The sequence below is a fragment of the Triturus cristatus genome, chromosome 2_2 (assembly GCF_964204655.1).
Source record: "Triturus cristatus chromosome 2_2, aTriCri1.1, whole genome shotgun sequence".
Lineage (NCBI taxonomy): Eukaryota > Metazoa > Chordata > Amphibia > Caudata > Salamandridae > Triturus > Triturus cristatus.
Genome location: NC_140582.1, coordinates 465,863,181 through 465,881,404, shown reverse-complemented (window position 1 = coordinate 465,881,404; position 18,224 = coordinate 465,863,181). Strand labels below are relative to the sequence as shown.

General features: G+C 47.1%; 1 protein-coding gene across 1 annotated transcript in view; it reads right to left on the bottom strand.

Annotated features, from left to right (window-relative positions):
• Positions 1-18,224, bottom strand: part of TRPC3 (transient receptor potential cation channel subfamily C member 3) — a 618,646-nt gene that overhangs the window by 8,454 nt on the left and 591,968 nt on the right. Inside the window, exon 11 of the mRNA XM_085641565.1 lies at positions 13,441-13,516. Coding sequence (XP_085497691.1) covers positions 13,441-13,516 — 76 coding nt within the window. The remainder of the gene's footprint in view (positions 1-13,440; positions 13,517-18,224) is intronic.

Genomic DNA, 18,224 nt, shown 5'->3' with positions numbered 1-18,224 from the left:
TAGTTGTCACACGTTCTTGTGAATATACCCCATTGTTTATCTTCTCAATCCATGAGATTATTACTGATTGTGCCAGTACCATTGCTACAAATCAGTAACTGCGTGCCAGAGTGGTTCGGATTCCACATCCTTAGAACAGCCAAAAAGAAATGAATTGAAGTCTATAGCATACCCTGCCCCAAGATAAGCCTACATCCACCTCAGAACCCCTCCCCCAAAAACTTTTAGGATGTTGCATTCCCAAAAAATGTGGATCCAGCTACCAGGTTCCGAACATCTTGGACATTGTTTGGTAACGCTTCAATTCCGTTTATGTAGTAATAAGGGAGTGTAGTACACCATCCATTGAACATAGAGTTCAATTCTTCGAAAACTAGGGTCTCAAAATGCTGAGATGGGAACCCTCCAACCACTGCCCTCAAGATGTTTACCTCAATTTACTCATTTCATTTTTTTAAACTCTTTGTATTTAAACCGTGTTCATCACACAGTGTAGACAGGCAAGGCATTGGCAAATATCATGTTACAAACATGGCAGTTAAGAATGGACAGCAGCAAAACATAGGACATACATCATAAGCAATAGTGGTGCTTTTACGGCCCAACATGTTTTATACGGCAGGTTTCCACCTTCCAACCAGCATAGAATATCGTCTGTCCCCTAGAATGCATTCCCAACCTGTCAGTACCCCCATAAATCTGCCAGGCTCCCCAACCTTCTCCCACTTGTCAGGGCAGTCCGTGCTCTGATAGACCACCTTTCTCGCTCTCTGGCACCCGTCTAGATCCGTGAGTCTTCATCTGTGAGTGGATCAGCACTCCCCCACGCTCTCAAAATTTTCTGCATGCCCACCCCGCAGCAAGCAGCAGCCACATTTTCTGGTATTTAGGCCAGGACTCATCTCCTAACTCCTAACACCATTAGTAGGAGCCACTTTGCGTTCAGTGGGATCTCAAGTGACAATACTAGGGCTATAACCCCAGTGACCCCCCTTCATCACTCCTGTATCACCGGGCATTCCCCCAAAACCTGAAAATATGCACCCTCTTGTCCGCACCCACGGAGACATGTCGATGTGGGTGCCCCCCTAGTTCTAGCTAAAGGGGTCCTTGAGTAGTAGGATTGATGTAGAATTCTAAGCTGAACTTGGAGAAACAGCGCCCGTATTGCTATCTTACACGAACTTTGAATTGCTTCCATCCAGACATCATTCTCTAAGTTGCCAATATGTCCCACCCAGGCTTTCCGTAGCGCGACTAATGGTTCAGGGGATTTGTTGACCAACTTCCGGTAAATAGTGGAAATCGCCTTGTTGAGGATGTGTTCCATAAGGAGACGATGCCCAGAGGTAAGGCCTCTGGTAGTTGCTCCCCTTCTAGTATGTGTCTTTTCAGGGTGTGCCCCAGTTGCAGATACTTATATCTTTCTGCATCTGCCCACTCAAATTCCTGGCTCAGGGTCTCAAATGACATGAAGGTCTGATTCCGCCAGACATCCCCCAGGTGTTCAATTCCTATTAGTTCCCAGTTTGAGAAGCCCTTCAGCCCACCCACATTGTGCAGCTGGTCGCTGAACCACAGTGGTGTCATGTTGATGAGTCTGCCATTCCAGTCTGAAAACGTCATGGCCTGCCTCCATATTCTAACTAATGTCTGGGTGTGGAGCAGCAGCTCTCGCTCTCTCCACCTCTGATAGAGGATTGCTTCATGGCCTCCACGACCCATAACCGCTCTGTCCACTCTATACCTTAATTTATTTTAATCATTTCCTTCAAATCACTTTGAAACTGATACTTAAAATTACTCCCTTCGGACTTCAAAAGACACACAATTGATGGACGGAATGCAGAAGAAATCAAAGCATTCACCCCCAGTCAAGAGATCTGGGTTAAATCCATCATTCTTTTGCTCACCATGCCACCCCAGTTTAGACCTGGTCATATGCAAATCAGTCTTGACCCTGTGCCTCATGGGAACAGTCCAGCCCGAACTGCCAGCCAGGTCCACCCTGGACAGGAAACAAGCATCCTAGGACCAGTTTCGGGGTTTGACCCCTCATCAGCCAGGATAGCTTGATTCCAGTAGCACAGTGAGCCCAGGACCCACGTCTGGGCATACCTGGCGCACTTAGGGCGAGAAAACAAAAGACACACAATTGATGGACGGAATGCAGAACAAATCAAAACTTTCACCCCCAGTCAGGAGATCTGGGTTAAATCCATCATTCTTTTGCTCACCATGCCACCCCAGTTTAGACCTGGTCATATGCAAATCAGTCTTGACCCTGTGCGTCATGGCAACAGTCTGGCCCGAACTGCCAGCTAGGTCCTCCCTGGACCGGAAACAAGCATCCTAGGACGGTTTCAGGGTTTCACCCCTCATCAGCCAGAATAGCTTGATTCCAGTGGCACAGTGAGCCCAGGACCCACGTCTGGGCATACCTGGCGCACATAGGGCGGGAAAACAAAAGACACACAATTGATGGACAGAATGCAGAATAAATCAAAACATTCACCCCCAGTCAAGAGATCTGGGTTAAATCCATCATTCTTTTGCTCACCATGCCACCGCAGTTTAGACCTGGCCATATGCAAATCAGTCTTGACCCTGTGCCTCGTGGGAACAGTCCAGCCCGAACTGCCAGCCAGGTCCTTCCTGGACCGGAAACAAGCATCCTAGAACCGGTTTCGGGGTTTCACCCCTCATCAGCCAGGATAACTTGATTCCAGTGGCACGGTGAGCCCAGGACCAACCTCTGGGCATATCTGGCGCACTTAGGGCGAGAAAACAAAAGACACACAATTGATGGACGGAATGCAGAACAAATCAAAACATTCACCCCCAGTCAAGAGTTCTGGGTTAAATCCATCATTCTTTTGCTCACCATGCCACCCCAGTTTAGACCAGTTTTGCATTTGTCACCCCAAGTCTGTCGGGTATGCCCAGAAGTGGGTTCCATGCTCTCCTTGCTACAGGTGTCAAGCTGTCCTTGCTGATGAGGGGTGAAAGCCCGAAACCGGTCCTAGGATGCTTGTTTCCAGTCCAGGGAGAACATGGCCTGGCAGTTCGGGCTGCACTGTTCCTATCGGGCGCAGGGTCAAGACTGATTTGCATAGGGCTGGGTCCAAACTGGAATGGCATGGTGAGCAAAAACACGATGGATTTAGGCCCAGATCTCTGTACTGGGGTGAATGTATGACATTGTTCTGCATTCTGTCCATCAATTGTTCTTTCTGTATTTGTCACCCCGAGTGGGACGGGTATGCCCAGACGTGGGTTCCATGCTCTCCATGCCACTGGAGTCAAGCTATCCTGGCTGATGAGGGCTGAAAGCCCGAAACCGGTCCTAGGATGCTTGTTTCCAGTCCAGAGAGGACCTGGCCTGGCAGTTCAGGCTGTACTGTTCCCATTGGGCACAGGGTCAAGACTGATTTGCATAGGGCTGGGTCCAAACTGGAATGGCACGGTGAGCAAAAAAACAATGGATTTAGGCCCAGATCTCTGTACTGGGGTGAATGTATGACATTGTTCTGCATTCTGTCCATCAATTGTTCTTTTTGCATTTGTCACCCCGAGAGGGACTGGTATGCCCAGACGTGGGTCCCGTGCTCTCCATGCCACTGGAGTCAAGCTATTCTGGCTTATGAGGGCTGAAAGCCCGAAACGGGTCCTAGGATACTTGTTTCCATTCCAGGGAGGACCTGGCCTGGCAGTTCGGGCTGGACTGTTCCCATTGGGCGCATGATCAAGACTGGTTTGCATAGGGCTGGGTCCAAACTGGAATGGCATGGTGAGCAAAAAAACGATGGATTTAGGCCCAGATCTCTGTACTGGGGTGAATGTATGACATTGTTCTGCATTCTGTCCATCAATTGTTCTTTTTGCATTTGAATATAGAAATCTGCAGCCCTTTAAATAGCTGTTTCTGATTGAGTTCAAATGATATGAGTGCAGTATCTTATCTTTTTTGGATTTTGACTTTGGGAAGGGTAGGATCTGGGCAGGGAAACATTCCATCGCACATAGCTACTAAGAACATTTTTTCAAAAGTCTTACGTTTGTCACAAATATAATACCTATAGCAACCTAGTAAATAAGCCGGTAAACAATAAAAGCGCCAATTTGGGAGGGATAATCAGCCTTCCTCGGCTGTCAGAATCAGATTCTTAAAACGTATTCAAAGATTTCACGTGTTCCAAATAAAAGTGCTAATTAATGCGTTCAAACTTTGAAAACGTTATTTTGTAGTACACTTGGGATCGATGGAAAAAATAAGTGTTAAAGAGGCAGAATGTGCATTTTTACCAACGCTACTCTCCCAATAATTAAAAATTGGTATCTTTTACCCCACCTATCCGTCATACTTTGAATCTAAGTCATTAAAGGGGATAAAGTAATTCAAATATGTCTTCATATTCCTCAGATACCTTATTTCCCAAATATCTGACTGACTTCTGCTGTTACACAATCTGCACAAATTGGGGTAAAACATTGGCACCAATATTTAAAAAAAGAATCTGGGTTATGTTTACTCGATAGCCTGATAATGTTGGGAACTTTAAAAAAAACTTCCAAACAAATCCTGAAGCACCATTCTCTCAGGGGACAAACATAGCACCAAGTTATCCATGTACGGTTTGCGTTTTGATGCTTCCAGTGTTGCTGCTTTCATGCCCCCATTCTCCCTCAGAAAACAGGCAAAAGGCTCAATAAACAGGGGAAAAAGAGATGGTGATAGGGAACACCCTTGCCTTATACTGCTAGTGATCCTAATGGGGTACAGGATCTTGCCATTCAAAACTATTACGGCAGATGATCCCTCATAGATTGATGCTAATGACCTTGTAAGTTGTTCTGGAAATCCCATTAATTCCATCACTTTAAATAAATAGTTCCAGCTCACAAGGTCAATGTTTTTTCTGAGTTTATAAACAAAATTGCCTCTGGGGTCTTTGGGTAAAATAATCAACTCCTTGACTAAGTAATATGTATTATAATATAATTAACGGCACAAAATAAAACCAGTCTGATCATTCCCAATCAAATGTTGCATGACCTCTGCCACTCTTGGTTCTAAGATTTTCCTAAAAATCTTATTGTCTGCATTTAGCAGCGTGATAGAGCAAAATTGATTTAGAACTTCTGTTTTTGGTTGTTGTTTTTTTTTTATTCAGAGGAGGATGCCTTTACGAACAGAAGGGGGATTGGCACTTCCACCCAGTATATTATAACAAGTCCATTATAGCTATTCTCAATTCTGGAAGTAACGTCTGATACCATTCCGATGGAAACCCATCCTCACCTACAGGCTTGCACCTTGGTAGTGCTTTGATCATTTCCTTAATTTCCTGTAGTGTTACAGGGTGGACAAGATTTTGTGATGCTTAATTTGTCAGCTTAATGAGACATATTTTGGCCCAAAAATGTATTAGATTATTATTGCACGAATGCTGGTCTGCTGTGAATATGTTCATAAAATGCTGTTGGAATACCTCCTCTATTTGAGGAGCTCATACAGCAAGGTGCCCTTGGATGGGTCCCTAATTTTTAGACTTTTGTTTTTAGATTGTCATGTTCTGGCCCTCCTGGCTAGCAGCAAAACAAACCTGGCATCCTGGGCGTGGTTTCCCCTGTACTTTTTGCCTCTGCCTCCTGTATTTTAGCTGTGTGCTGGATTTCGTTTTTGCTGGTCTAGATGTTTTGGGCACTTTGCCACAGCGGATCAGTACCAAAGTGCAAGTGCTCCCTATTTAAACTGTGTTTATGGGCTGGTGTTTCCATGATTGGCTTATTTGATTTACTAGTAAGACTCTGGTACAGTGCACTGTGTGTGCCCAGGACCAGTAAACCAAATGGTGCTATTGGGCCTGCAACACGGAATTGTGCACCCACACAAGCAGCCTTTCAAAGGGTTCTCAGACCTGCCACTGCAGTGTCTGCGTGTAGTTTTTACTGCCATATCGACCTGGCAAGTGCACCCACTTGCCAGGCCCTAACCTTCCTTTTTCTTACATATGAGTCACCGCTAAGGTAGGCCCGAGGTAAACCATGGGCAGAGTGCAGTGTATGTGAAAGGTAGGACATGTACTGGATGTGGGACATGTCCTTATAGTGAAATACTGTGTATTTAGGTTTTCACTATTGAAAGGCCCAAAGGATCCCATAGAATAGCATGGGAGATACTTTGTAACATCTTACGAGTATAACTTCCCATGGGGACAAGATAGAAAGAAGGAATTTAGGTCCTCTGAGCTCGAAATTTATGAACACATCTTTTAGTAAAGATGGTTTTTAAATTGTGGGTTTGAAAATGCCAATTTTAGAAAGAAGGCATTTTCTTGCTTAAACATCCTATGTGCCTCTGCTGAGTAGTGTATTACCTGTCTGGTTTTAGAGTGACAGGGCCTGGGGATGTGCATTTACAGCAGACAGCCACGGGGGGGGGGGGTTGAGGTGTGTCCTGCCTTTCCTGGATGACTAAGAGCTGGGCTGAATAGACCCGGGCTGCATTTAGAGTAGTTGGAGGAGCTTTCCTTGCACCTGAATGGGCCCTGTCTCCTATCGACAATGCTGTCTCCACCTCCTGCCAGGAAGCGGGACCAGAGAGGACAGAACTGGTTTGGACTGAGCTAAGAGACTCTCTGCCACAAGAGAACAAAGGAAAAATGTAGTATAAATATTGGGGCCAGACTCCAGGACTTTATAATTAACATGGATCAAGGAACCTGCCAAGAAGAAGAGCTGGGGAAGCTGTAAGGAGAGACTACCACTTTGCTGTGTGCTTTGCTGTGTTGAACTGCAGTAGCTGCTTCTGTCTTGGGCAAAGAAAGGACTGGACTGAACTTTCTGTAGCTTTTTCTGCTGAGTATCTCAAAGGGCTCAAAGCTTGCCCCCTGTTCAAGAAGTCTCAGGAACAGCAAAGACTTCACCTTCCTCTGGGTGCCGCTTCTGGGGCTGTGCATTCCAGTTGCCACAGAAGGATACCGCTGCACGATGCCGTCACTGTCACCGCTTCCTGCTCTGTGATCTGAAGATACCGCAGAGGGTACCTCAGCACTTCGCACCACAACCTTGGTCTCACCGACAACGATGACTGTCACCACCAAACTGCTGCTTGCACCGAGACCAGTGGGCACTGCATTCCACACTGCTTTGGTTCATCCTGCCGCCCTGAACTCACCGACAACGCCGCTGTAAGCTGACATTGCTGTCACTGCCTGCACCGTGGTTCGGGGGCAAGGCTTGTAAGTCACACGACACACTGCCACGTCCCACACCGCAGTCTGGGCCCAGCAACACCAGCTCCCATGATTACCCCCACTGCCTGCACCGTGACCTGTCAGCACAGCAATAAGCAACGCCCCACTTCACACTACCGCACCGACGCCGCTGGACGACCGTCACAGAGCCGCTGCCTGCACCACGACTTGAGGGCACCGCACGCCTTACCACAACCGCGACAGTTGGCACAACTGGCCCACACTGATGCGGTCGGAGGGAATCAAAGGTACTGTTTACAAGTCTTCTGACACCGCTGCCAGTCCACCCCGACTCGGTCGACTGAAACTGTTGAATTTGTTTTTTTTCAGCACCGTGGTTGTACCGAACTGAACTACTGACTTCAAGGAACTGCATTTTTATGGTTATTCTTTCAAAGTGCATACTGTGATTATTGTACATTGGATTGTTGTCATTTTGGTCTTGTTTGGTTTAGATAAATATTACCTATTAATCGAAACTGGTGTGGTGTCCATTTGTAGTGTTTTCACTGTGTTACTGTATGAGTGCACAAATGCTTTATACATTGCCTCTGAGATAAGCCTGACTGCTGGTGCCAAGCTACCAAGGGAGTGAGCAGGGGTTGTCTAATGGCGTAACTTCCTTACCCTGACTAGAAGCATGGGTCCCTACTTGGACAAAGGTGCAAACCATTGCCAACTAGAGACCCCCATTTCTAACAGGCTATCTCACTTGCCTTGAGATACTGCAGGCTATCTGCTTGAGTGAGCTTTAATTCTGCCAGGATAAGGGCCTCTGTCAATTCTATGAGATTCATATTCCTCAAGTTATCAAAATTAGCTTGGAAGGCAACATTGTTACCCCGAATAGTGGCTTTTAATGTTTCCCAGATATTTTCTATAGAAGAGGAATGTTTTGTTTCTTCAAAAAATAGACTTTCACAGACCTTCATGTGTTCGACAAAAGACTCTTCTGCTAACAGATCTCTATTTCAGGACCAGCTATAAGGCAGAGCCAGCATATCGAGGAGAGCCACATCTAAACTAATAGCAGCATGATTAGATGGCGAATTTGGGATAATTGAAGAAATAGTGTTCAAAATATCTTGTGTAATACGAAAAAACTCTATTCCTGAAGAAGAACAATAACAGGAAGCAAAGAAAGTGTATCGCCTACATACAGAGCTGTCAGCCCGCCAGGCATCTATTAAATTATGCTCCCCCTAAACTTTTGCATTGGTCTGTCAACCTTGGGTTTACCTTATGGGACTGACCACCTACTTATATCTACCTCTGTTGCTGGGACAAAATTAAAATCCTCACCGATTATTATTCACTTGGTGTTGTTCACCAGCTGGAAAGACTAAACACATAGTGACAGAGGGTCGTCCAAAGTTAGGCTGTAAAATTAGACTAAAGAGTACCTAACCCAGATCATTTGAACGTCAGCCACGACCCATCTTCCTGACTGCGCAACTTGTCTATTCTGCCGGCAAATTGCCTGCTAGCTAAGATTGCAACTCTTCTGAGCGATGTGGAGGCGGAGGAGTGGCCCACCAATTAAAAAGGGATCCAATTTATTGACTGTATCTTAGACTTTTTAATGTGCATCTCCTGAAGTAAAGCAAATGTCGTTTTCTGCTCGACAAGCCAGTTGATAACTGATCTATACTTTCATGGATTATTCACACATTTACATTCACAGAGACAATCTGGCAATTCAGAGTAGGCGTGGATTCAAACCGTGGATTTAAACATATTCCCTTATTGTGAGAAGTTGGCCTGATATATGCTGTCCACTATTTATAGTGGGCACCCTGTATCAGTCCAAACAACCCCTTATGGTGATAGGTTAAAGACAACCTTTATTGAAAGCTATCCTAGTGGTAGCCATGGAGAGCAGCCTTCAGGCTAAGCCTTGAAGGAATGTAAAGCAGCTTGTTTTACCAGTCTATAATCTCTTGAATGACCAAATGAAGGGACAACCACACCAGGTATATATTTAAAATATATGTATTTAGGATAAAACACACCCCTCTAGTCTCTTTATGAGGCTAGAGTTGGAAGTACTTAAGTTACAAGTCAGTAGTCAACAATAAAAGCACAAATACATATTTGGGCCCTAGGGCCGTACCAAATCATATACCAATAAAGTGGTATAAGAACTACGACTGAACTAGACACAATGCCTAGAGCCTGTAGAAGTGCTTGGACCACAAGGAACTACCCAAGGTAGTGACAGAGGGGACCCACGGGGGACGCGTGTAGTGTGAGAACACAGCCGCGAATCACTGTTAACTTCTATGGGGAAAGTCGCTGTTGGAAATTAAGAGTTTAAGGACACTTAGAGGATGATTACCAGCAAACCCTTTTGGACTTAGAGGAGTCTAGGGCCAACACCCACGGGAGCACCGGAGTACTCGAGTTACCTCACCCAGGGAAGCTGGGTGCGTAGGTGTCAAATGGTGTCGGGTCGCGGCGTCGTTTTCAATTGAAGCTGCTCACTGCTACTGCCGTGAAGAGGAGAAGTGTCCGAAGCGATCCCAGCCCAGATCGGGGATGGAAGGAACCTGAAAGCAGAGGGGACAGAGTCTGGGTCACTTACCAGTGACCAGGGGCACGATAGTCCAATGCCCACAGATGTCGGGTGCTTCAGGTGAGTTGATGGGTGTCTTGACCCTTCAGCCACGGGGTCCAGGAGGCGTCAACGATGACCAGGAGCTGGATTCGAGCTGTCCCACAAAGTCTGTCGAGTGCTGCAGTGTCGGCGACCAGAATGGACGCAACAAGCCTTGGCAACGGCAAGTCAAGTGGAAATAGAAGAAAGACGTTGGTGCAGACCAGCAAGGTCTGTGGTACTCACTCAGCGAGGGTAAGTCGGGCATGTCTGGAGCAATCAGGAAAGCGCAATCAGAAGAGGAGTTGCCTTTGTGGGGACCCACTAGCCAATGTGCTAGCGATCGCAAAGGAGCCTCTAGCAGTCGCACTGGAAACTGGCCCACGGGTCACTCGTGGAGTGGAGGCCAGAGATCTTCGGTGCTGTAGATGCCCGAGGCTGGGGCTACTCGGAGCCCAAAGCACAACTTTGAGGAAGACCAGGAAGATGATGTACCGGCAAAAGATCACGGTGTCCAGGGGTCATGGGTCCATGTCACCCACGATAGTCACGGACCTCAGCTTTGCTGTGGACTCAGGGTAGCCTCGGGGAAGTCTGGAAACCCACCTCTGGTGATGCAAAGACTTCGGCGTCCGGCGGGAACTTCAGAGTTGCAGACCGGACAGTTGCTTCTTTGGTGCCTGCCAAGCAGGGGAGTCACTCCTTGACCCCAAGGGAGATTTCTTCAGTCTTCTAGCGAAAATAGAAAGTCAAAGGTCCAGGATATATGTTGCAGAGTTTCGTCCAGGGTAATCTAAAGTCTCAAGGACTGGGTTCCCATACTTATACGAAGTTTGGGGGTTGAACATACTCTAGGGACCCACCTATGGGAGGGTTTGGAAAGAGGGGTGGTTACACCCATTTCCTTTGTCCAGTTTCGTGCCAGAACAGGGGCAGGTAGCCCCTGCAACCGGTTTGAACTGGACTATGCACAGGGACACCAAGTGTGCCCCAGGTGCAGGACTTCAAAGCACCAGAGAGTTCTCCTGCCCAGCCCCAATACACATCTGCCTGTCTGGGTAGGTGGTTACACCTCCCTGGGACAGGAAACCTATTGTCCAGGCCTCCCCTGCCGGAGTTTCGGTCAGCAGCAGGAGGCAAGACCCGTGTCTGTGGCAGTGGCATCCATTTTGTGATGCCAGGGCTTCAGAAAGTCTTTACCGTGTAGACCGGTGTGAACATGTCTCTCCCTCTAGAAGGCTGGAATGCTACCCCCGCCTCCAAAACTGGCGGGGAGGGTAGTATTCCAAAGTGTTTGACACCAAACACGACATGTTTCCGTGCGGCCAGTCCAAAGTTAGCATTTACAGCGAGGTTATAATGCACTTAAGAGTATATGGTCAGGCTGCACCACAAACAGCATCAGAGGAGGTACTACGAATGCTGCAGAGGGGCTCTGCTCATGCAGGGGCACCCTCTCACATAAAAACCAAGCACTCTGCCTTCAGGACTGTTAAGGCCTGCCATAGGAGTGACTTATAGGTTGTATATGTGTTTGCAATGGCAGTGATATAGGTAGCCTATACCACAGTAAGGGGTGCAGGCACCACCTTACCCAGGCTGCAGTAGCAGACCTGTGGTGTCATTTTAGAGTGCTTCCCAGGGGTGGCATAATACATGCATCGGCCCCTGGTAGCCCTCTGAGGTACCTATGACCTAGATACATAGTATACCATATACTAGGGACTTATAAGGCACTCCAGAATCCAATTAGAGGTGTACCTAATGTACATGGAAACCATTTTAGAGAGGAAGCAGCAAGGCTGGGGTCCTGATTAGCAGGGCCACAGCCAGACAAAGGTCGAAAAACAGTGAAACACCAGCAAAAAGTGGGGGTACCCATGTGAAGCAGATCCTACTCTCCTACACTTATGGTATCTAAATATTTTGCAAGCCACAGAAAGCCCACACGATCTGCACCTTTTACTTAGTTGGATTGATTTAATTAAACTCTGCAAGAAACCATTTTATTTCCCTTGACATGCTTTCCACAGCCCCTCCTAGGAGTTGCTGTCCCCCTGCTCCAGTTATCTATTCCCCTCCCCCTTTTCTACACCCCCATCGACCAAAACAACCCCACCTGCCCACATTATCTAGCCCACCTGCTTTTACCCTAAGTCATCCAGTCATAGCATCCCTCCCCTCCTCCTCCCAGTGTGATACTTGCTCCTTGCTGGGGTCCCTAAAGGTCGAGGCCGCACCCCCCCTTGATTTAACTAATGGGCATCTAAGCTATATACTTGCATATTTCTACTTTATAGAGAGGAAAAATGATTTAGCTAAGAGTCAAGTCATATTCCAGCTGCAGAAAGCGATCTCATTAACTTTTTCAAAGCCGTTTTTTCAAATCAATTAGAATCATAATTCCAGTCCCCAGCACCTCTTCAACTCAAGCTTGTAGAATACTGATGGGCCGATTCACAAAGATAAACTTACACTTTTGTTTAAGTTTACGATTGTATGCTAGTCACATAGGGATTTAGGAGTAGTATCTTTACGAATACGGAGTCTCTACACCTAAAATCTAAGAGATGGAAGGAGTTTCGGAAAATGTTTTCTTTATTTCAGCCTGCTGGGGGCCAAGCAAGGACTCAGCAGCTTGCATGATTGAAAGTTTTGGTTAAGGGAACCTTGAAGGTGTTTAATGACATTGAAATAGCACAAAATTACTTGCATGAAATTCAGACTCTGGGCTTGATCCACAAAGGTAAACTTACATTTTTGTGTAAGTTTAAGATTGTATGCTATTCACAAAGGGATGAACGAGTAGTATCTTTATGAATGCAGAGTCTCCGCACATAAAAAGAGATAGGTCTTTCTAGAGGTGCTTTGTGCATGACACCTTCCGTGCTACTGCTTCCCTGTACCAGTCCCCTCTTGTAAGTAAATACTGACTACACAAAGCCACTTCTGCACAGCATACGTTCACAATGTGCAGGCTACGTGAGAAGCATCCTGCAATGAGCTACTCGAGTCATCCCAGACTGGATCCGAGGACACATATCGGCACACAAAAGGAAGTTTAATTAAAGAGGTGAGCTTCAGAAGATGAGCCCTGCTACAATGTGGTAATGAAAGCTGCTCTCACTGCCCCTCTGGGTCTTCCCTCTATTGCTGAGGAGTTTATAATGATCTTTCAGTGAGATTTTCACCTCTGTTGTCAGAGGTAGATTAAAAGTGCCAGTGGCAGCATCTCCCTTTCTGGGCTACTGGTACATTCAAGATGGCGTCTAACCTTGCCAGGAGGTTGGAAGCTCGATCGACTGTTGACAAATGGCACTAAACCAATCAATTCACTTAATTTTTAACCAGAAATCGGATGACTCTCATGAAGGAGACTGTGTAATCGATATGAGTGCAGGACAAACTTATAAACTCAATACTACTACAACGTACCACATAGAAGTAAAATTTGTATATATCTGTTAATTTAGCAGGCTACTTTGATCAACAGGGATAGGGTGTGTTATTAGTATAAGTACCCTCGCAGGAGACTTGACAACTAATCAGAAACTTGAGTTGTATCCTGTGGGTACTGATTCTTACCTTCATTCACTTCATCATTCTCTTTGTCCACTTGTGCTTTCAGGACATATCTTTTGATCAGTCGCTTCATGATTTGCTGCGGGTGAAAAAACAACACACAACAAGGTGAGGATTTGAATTGCTTGACACTTATCTGACCGTAAGAGCCATTCAGATAATGGCTGAGAAATAAATCTGCAAAATCATCATGGTCCGCACGTTTGCATGGGTCACATTTACGCACATGGCTTATTATAAGCGTGGTTTATAGCCATTGTTTCGCATATTCAAAGCAAATTATTTAGAGCCTGATTTTGAGTTTAGCAGCTGGGATGCTCTGTCATAACGTGATGGAAATCCCATTGGCTTTATTACCAATGTAATAGGATATTATGCACCTGTAATGCACAACCTTATTACAAGTGACACAGGATATTATGCTCTTGGAATACGGCGGATGGAATATCAATCTCTTTGTGACGGAGCAACCCATCTGACAAACTATAAATAAGGGCCCAAGTATTAAGAAACTAAGGGCCAGCTGTACGACCATTAACCTTTGCGAGTCGCAAATTGCATCGAATTGCGACTCGCAATTTGCGACTCACAAAAGTGAATGCACAACAGTGTCTCAGACAAATTGCATGCCTCATTAATATTCATGAGGCAAGCGCAATTTGCGACCCCATTGGGAAGGGCTGGCACTCCCAGGGATGATGGCCTGCCAGGGTCAGCAGACCACCATGTCTGTGACTGCTTTTTTAATAAAACAGTTTTTTAAATGCAGCCCGTTTTCCTTAAAGGAAAACGGGATGCATTTAAAAAAGAAAAATGTAAATTTTTATTTTTTAAGGGCAGGCAGTGGTCCCTGTGACCACTGCCTGCTCTTAAAAAATATTTTCGCACACACTCACACAGGAGAAATGGGTCCCCTGGGGACCCCTTTCCATTTGCGAGTGGTTTACCACCTGCTTGCAGTAGCTGGTAATTTGCGAGTGTTTTGCAGCCACAAATGCGGTCGCAAAACAATAGTACATGGCATTGAGACTCGCTATTAGGAAGGGGTAGTGACTCGCAAAATAGCGTTTGTACATGCTAGGACCCTTTTTTGCGGTCTTCAACGGGCTGATCTCCCGTTTTTGAGCACCAAAAATGGTCGTACATTTGGCCCAAAAAATACAGTAAACAAAGGAACATATATTTTGAAATGTTAGCTGCAAAACAGCTGCTGTACATCTGAAAATTGAGCTTCCTGACAATACAATCCATTTTTTAACATCATTTGGAGGCACTTCAAAACGCAAAAGGTCACTTTGATTCTTGCCCAAAGCATTTGTTTATCCAGCCCAATGTGAAATCTAATCTTTGTCTTAGCAGTAAAAGTGAGCAGACAAATCCCAGTCTCCCACAGCAGTGCACGCCTTGTGTTACTTGAACAGAAAGCCGCTGGCTATTAACCAATACGCTCTTCTGTGTAGTGAAGCTTTGTTGTTTTTTTAGGTTCGAAATACAGCTGGGTCACCTCTAGGAAAACCCCCATTTATCACACAAACCAAATCAGTACTATTGTGTTTGATGTTTGTTTGAAAGAGCTGTGGTTGCAGCTGTAGTCTGCTTCTAAACCTTGACAGCGCACTCCCAGGAAGCCTTAGTATCCTAACACAAGCATGCTGAGTCTTTTCAGCATCACCCCAGGCCACAAAGCTTCAGATCTGGCTTTTAACCTAATTACTTGTCTCCCCTGACAGTACTTTTATTTCATTTTTTCTTTCATATTAATCACCTTCAGTTGCAGATGTGGAAGATATACTGGCAAGAAGTGTTACAGGTTTCGGGGACCAAAACCGAAAAAGATCCCCTCAGCTCCCCTCCCACGACTTGTCCTTTGCTCTTCATGCTACACTCTCAGACATCTACTACACTTCCTCGTTTCCCTTTCCCTTTCCTTCCTGCCCTCACTGCCAGCCAGAGCCAGTATACCTCCTTGCCTTCTTCAACCTTCCTCCCACTTACCTCTCCCCACACTAAAACCTTTCTCTTGTCCTCTGCCCTAGCCCTAACAAAATAGAGAATTTACTCACTTAGTCACCAAGCCAGAGACAGCCATGCACAGTCTTCACTGGTCCAGCCTTGCACCGAATGCACAATGTTCACTGGTCCAGCCTTGCACCCCATGCATATTCTTCTCTGCTCCAGCATTGAACCCCATGCATAGTCTTCACTGGTCCAGCCTTGCACCCCATGCATATTCTTCACTGGTCCAGCCCTGCACCCCATGCACAGTCTTCACTGGTCCAGCCTTGCACCCCATGCATAGCCTTCACTGGTCCAGCCTTGCACCCCATGCACAGTCCTCACTGGTCCAGCCTTGCACCCCATGCACAGTCTCCACTGGTCCAGCCTTGCACCTCATGCATAGCCTTCACTGGTCCAGCCTTGCACCCCATGCACAGTCCTCACTGGTCAAGCCTTGCACCCCATGCATATTCTTCACTGGTCCAGCCTTGCACCTCATACATAGCCTTCACTGGTGCAGCCTTGCACCCCATGCACAGTCTTCACTGGTCCAGCCTTGCACCCCATGCACAGTCTTCACTGGTCCAGCCTTGCACCCCATGCATAGCCTTCACTGGTCCAGCCTTGCACCCCATGCACAGTCTTCACTGGTCCAGCTTTGTACCACATGCACAGACTTCAGTGGTCGAGCCTTGCGCTCCATGGACAGACTTCACTGGTCCTGCCTTGCACTCCATGCATAGTCTTCACTGGCCAGCCTTGCACCTCATGCATAGCATTCACTGGTCCAGCCTTGCAACCCATACACAGTCTTCACTGGTCCAGCCTTGCACCCCATGCACAGTCCTCACTGGTCCAGCCTTGCACCTCATTCATAGCCTTCACTGGTCCAGCCTTGCACCCCATGCATATTCTTCCCTGGTCCAGCCTTGCACCCCATGCACAGTCCTCACTGGTCCAGCCTTGCACCTCATACATAGCCTTCACTGGTCCAGCCTTGCACCCCATGCACAGTCTTCACTGGTCCAGCCTTGCACCCCATGCACAGTCAGCCTTGCACCCCATGCATATTCTCTCCGGTCCAGCCTTGCATCCCATGCAGTCTTCACTAGTTCAGCCTTGCACCCATGCACAGTCTTCACTGGTCCAGCCTTGCACCCCATGCATAGTCTCCACTGCTCCAGCCTTGCACCCCATGCATAGCCTTCACTGGTCCAGCCTTGCACCCCATGCATAGTCTTCACTGGTCCAGCCTTGCACCCCATGCATAGCCTTCACTGGTCCAGCCTTGCACCTTGTAAATAGTCTTCACTGGTTTATCCTTGCACACCATGCATATTCTCACTGGTCCAGCCTTGCACCCCATGCACAGTCTTCACTGGTCCAGATTTGCTCCCTATGCATAGTCTTCACTTGTCCAGCCTTGCACCCCATGCATAGCCTTCCCTGGTCCAGCCTTGCACCTTATAAATAGTATTCACTGGTTTACCCTTGCACCCCATGCATATTAATAGTCTTCACTGGTTTATCCTTGCACCCCATGCATATTCTCACTGGTCCAGCCTTGCACCCCATGCATAGTCTTCACTGGTCCAGCCTTGCACCCCATGCATAGCCTTCACTCGTCCAGCCTTGCACCTTATGCATAGTCTTCACTGGTTTATCCTGGTACCCCATGCATATTCTCACTGGTCCAGCCTTGCACCCCATGCACAGCCTTCACTGGTCCAGCTTTGCACCACATGCACAGACTTCAGTGGTTGAGCCTTGCGCTCCATGGACAGGCTTCACCGGTCCAGCCTTGCACCCCATGCATAGCCTTCCCTGGTCCAGCCTTGCACCTTATAAATAGTATTCACTGGTTTATCCTTGTACGCCATGCATATTCTCACTGGTCCAGCCTTGCACCCCATGCATAGTCTTCACTGGTCCAGCCTTGCACCCCATGCATAGCCTTCACTGGTCCAGCCTTGCACCCCATGCACAGTCTTCACTGGTCTAGCTTTGCACCACATGCACAGACTTCAGTGGCCGAGCCTTGCGCTCAATGGACAGGCTTCACCGGTCCAGCTTTGCACCCCATGCATAGTCTTCACTGGCCAGCCTTGCATCTCATGCATAGCATTCACTGGTCCAGCCTTGCAACCCATACACAATCTTCACTGGTCCAGCCTAGCACCCCATGCACAGTCTTCACTGGTCCAGCTTTGCACCACATGCACAGACTTCAGTGGTCGAGCCTTGCGCTCCATGGACAGGCTTCACCGGTCCAGCCTTGCACCCCATGCATAGTCTTCACTAGCCAGCCTTGCACCTCATGCATAGCATTCACTGGTCCAGCCTTGCACCCCATGCACAGTCTTCACTGGTCCAGCCTTGCGCTTCATGGACAGGCTTCACTGGTCCAACGTTGCACCCCATGCCTTATCTTCACTGGTCCAGCCTTGCACCCCATGCATAGACTTCACTGGTCCATCCTTGCATCTTATGCATAGTCTTCACTGGTTCAACCTTGCACCCCGTGCACAGTCTTGTGTTAAGTTTAAAGCATCACATTTCCAATATCTGCATTGCATTGCAGGGTTCTTGGCTGCTAAGATGTGGTGGGCTTTTTGCACGCGTTTGGTCTTTCTCATTGACTGGAGTCACAGTATAAGGCATGTTTTTGTCAGGTCTGTATAACAGTATATTTCTTCTGTACACTGCTTGGGGGTGTGCATTTCCTTTGACGTTAATTATACCCCTGTACAATCTCAAATAGTAAAGTATAACCATCAGATGGCATGAAC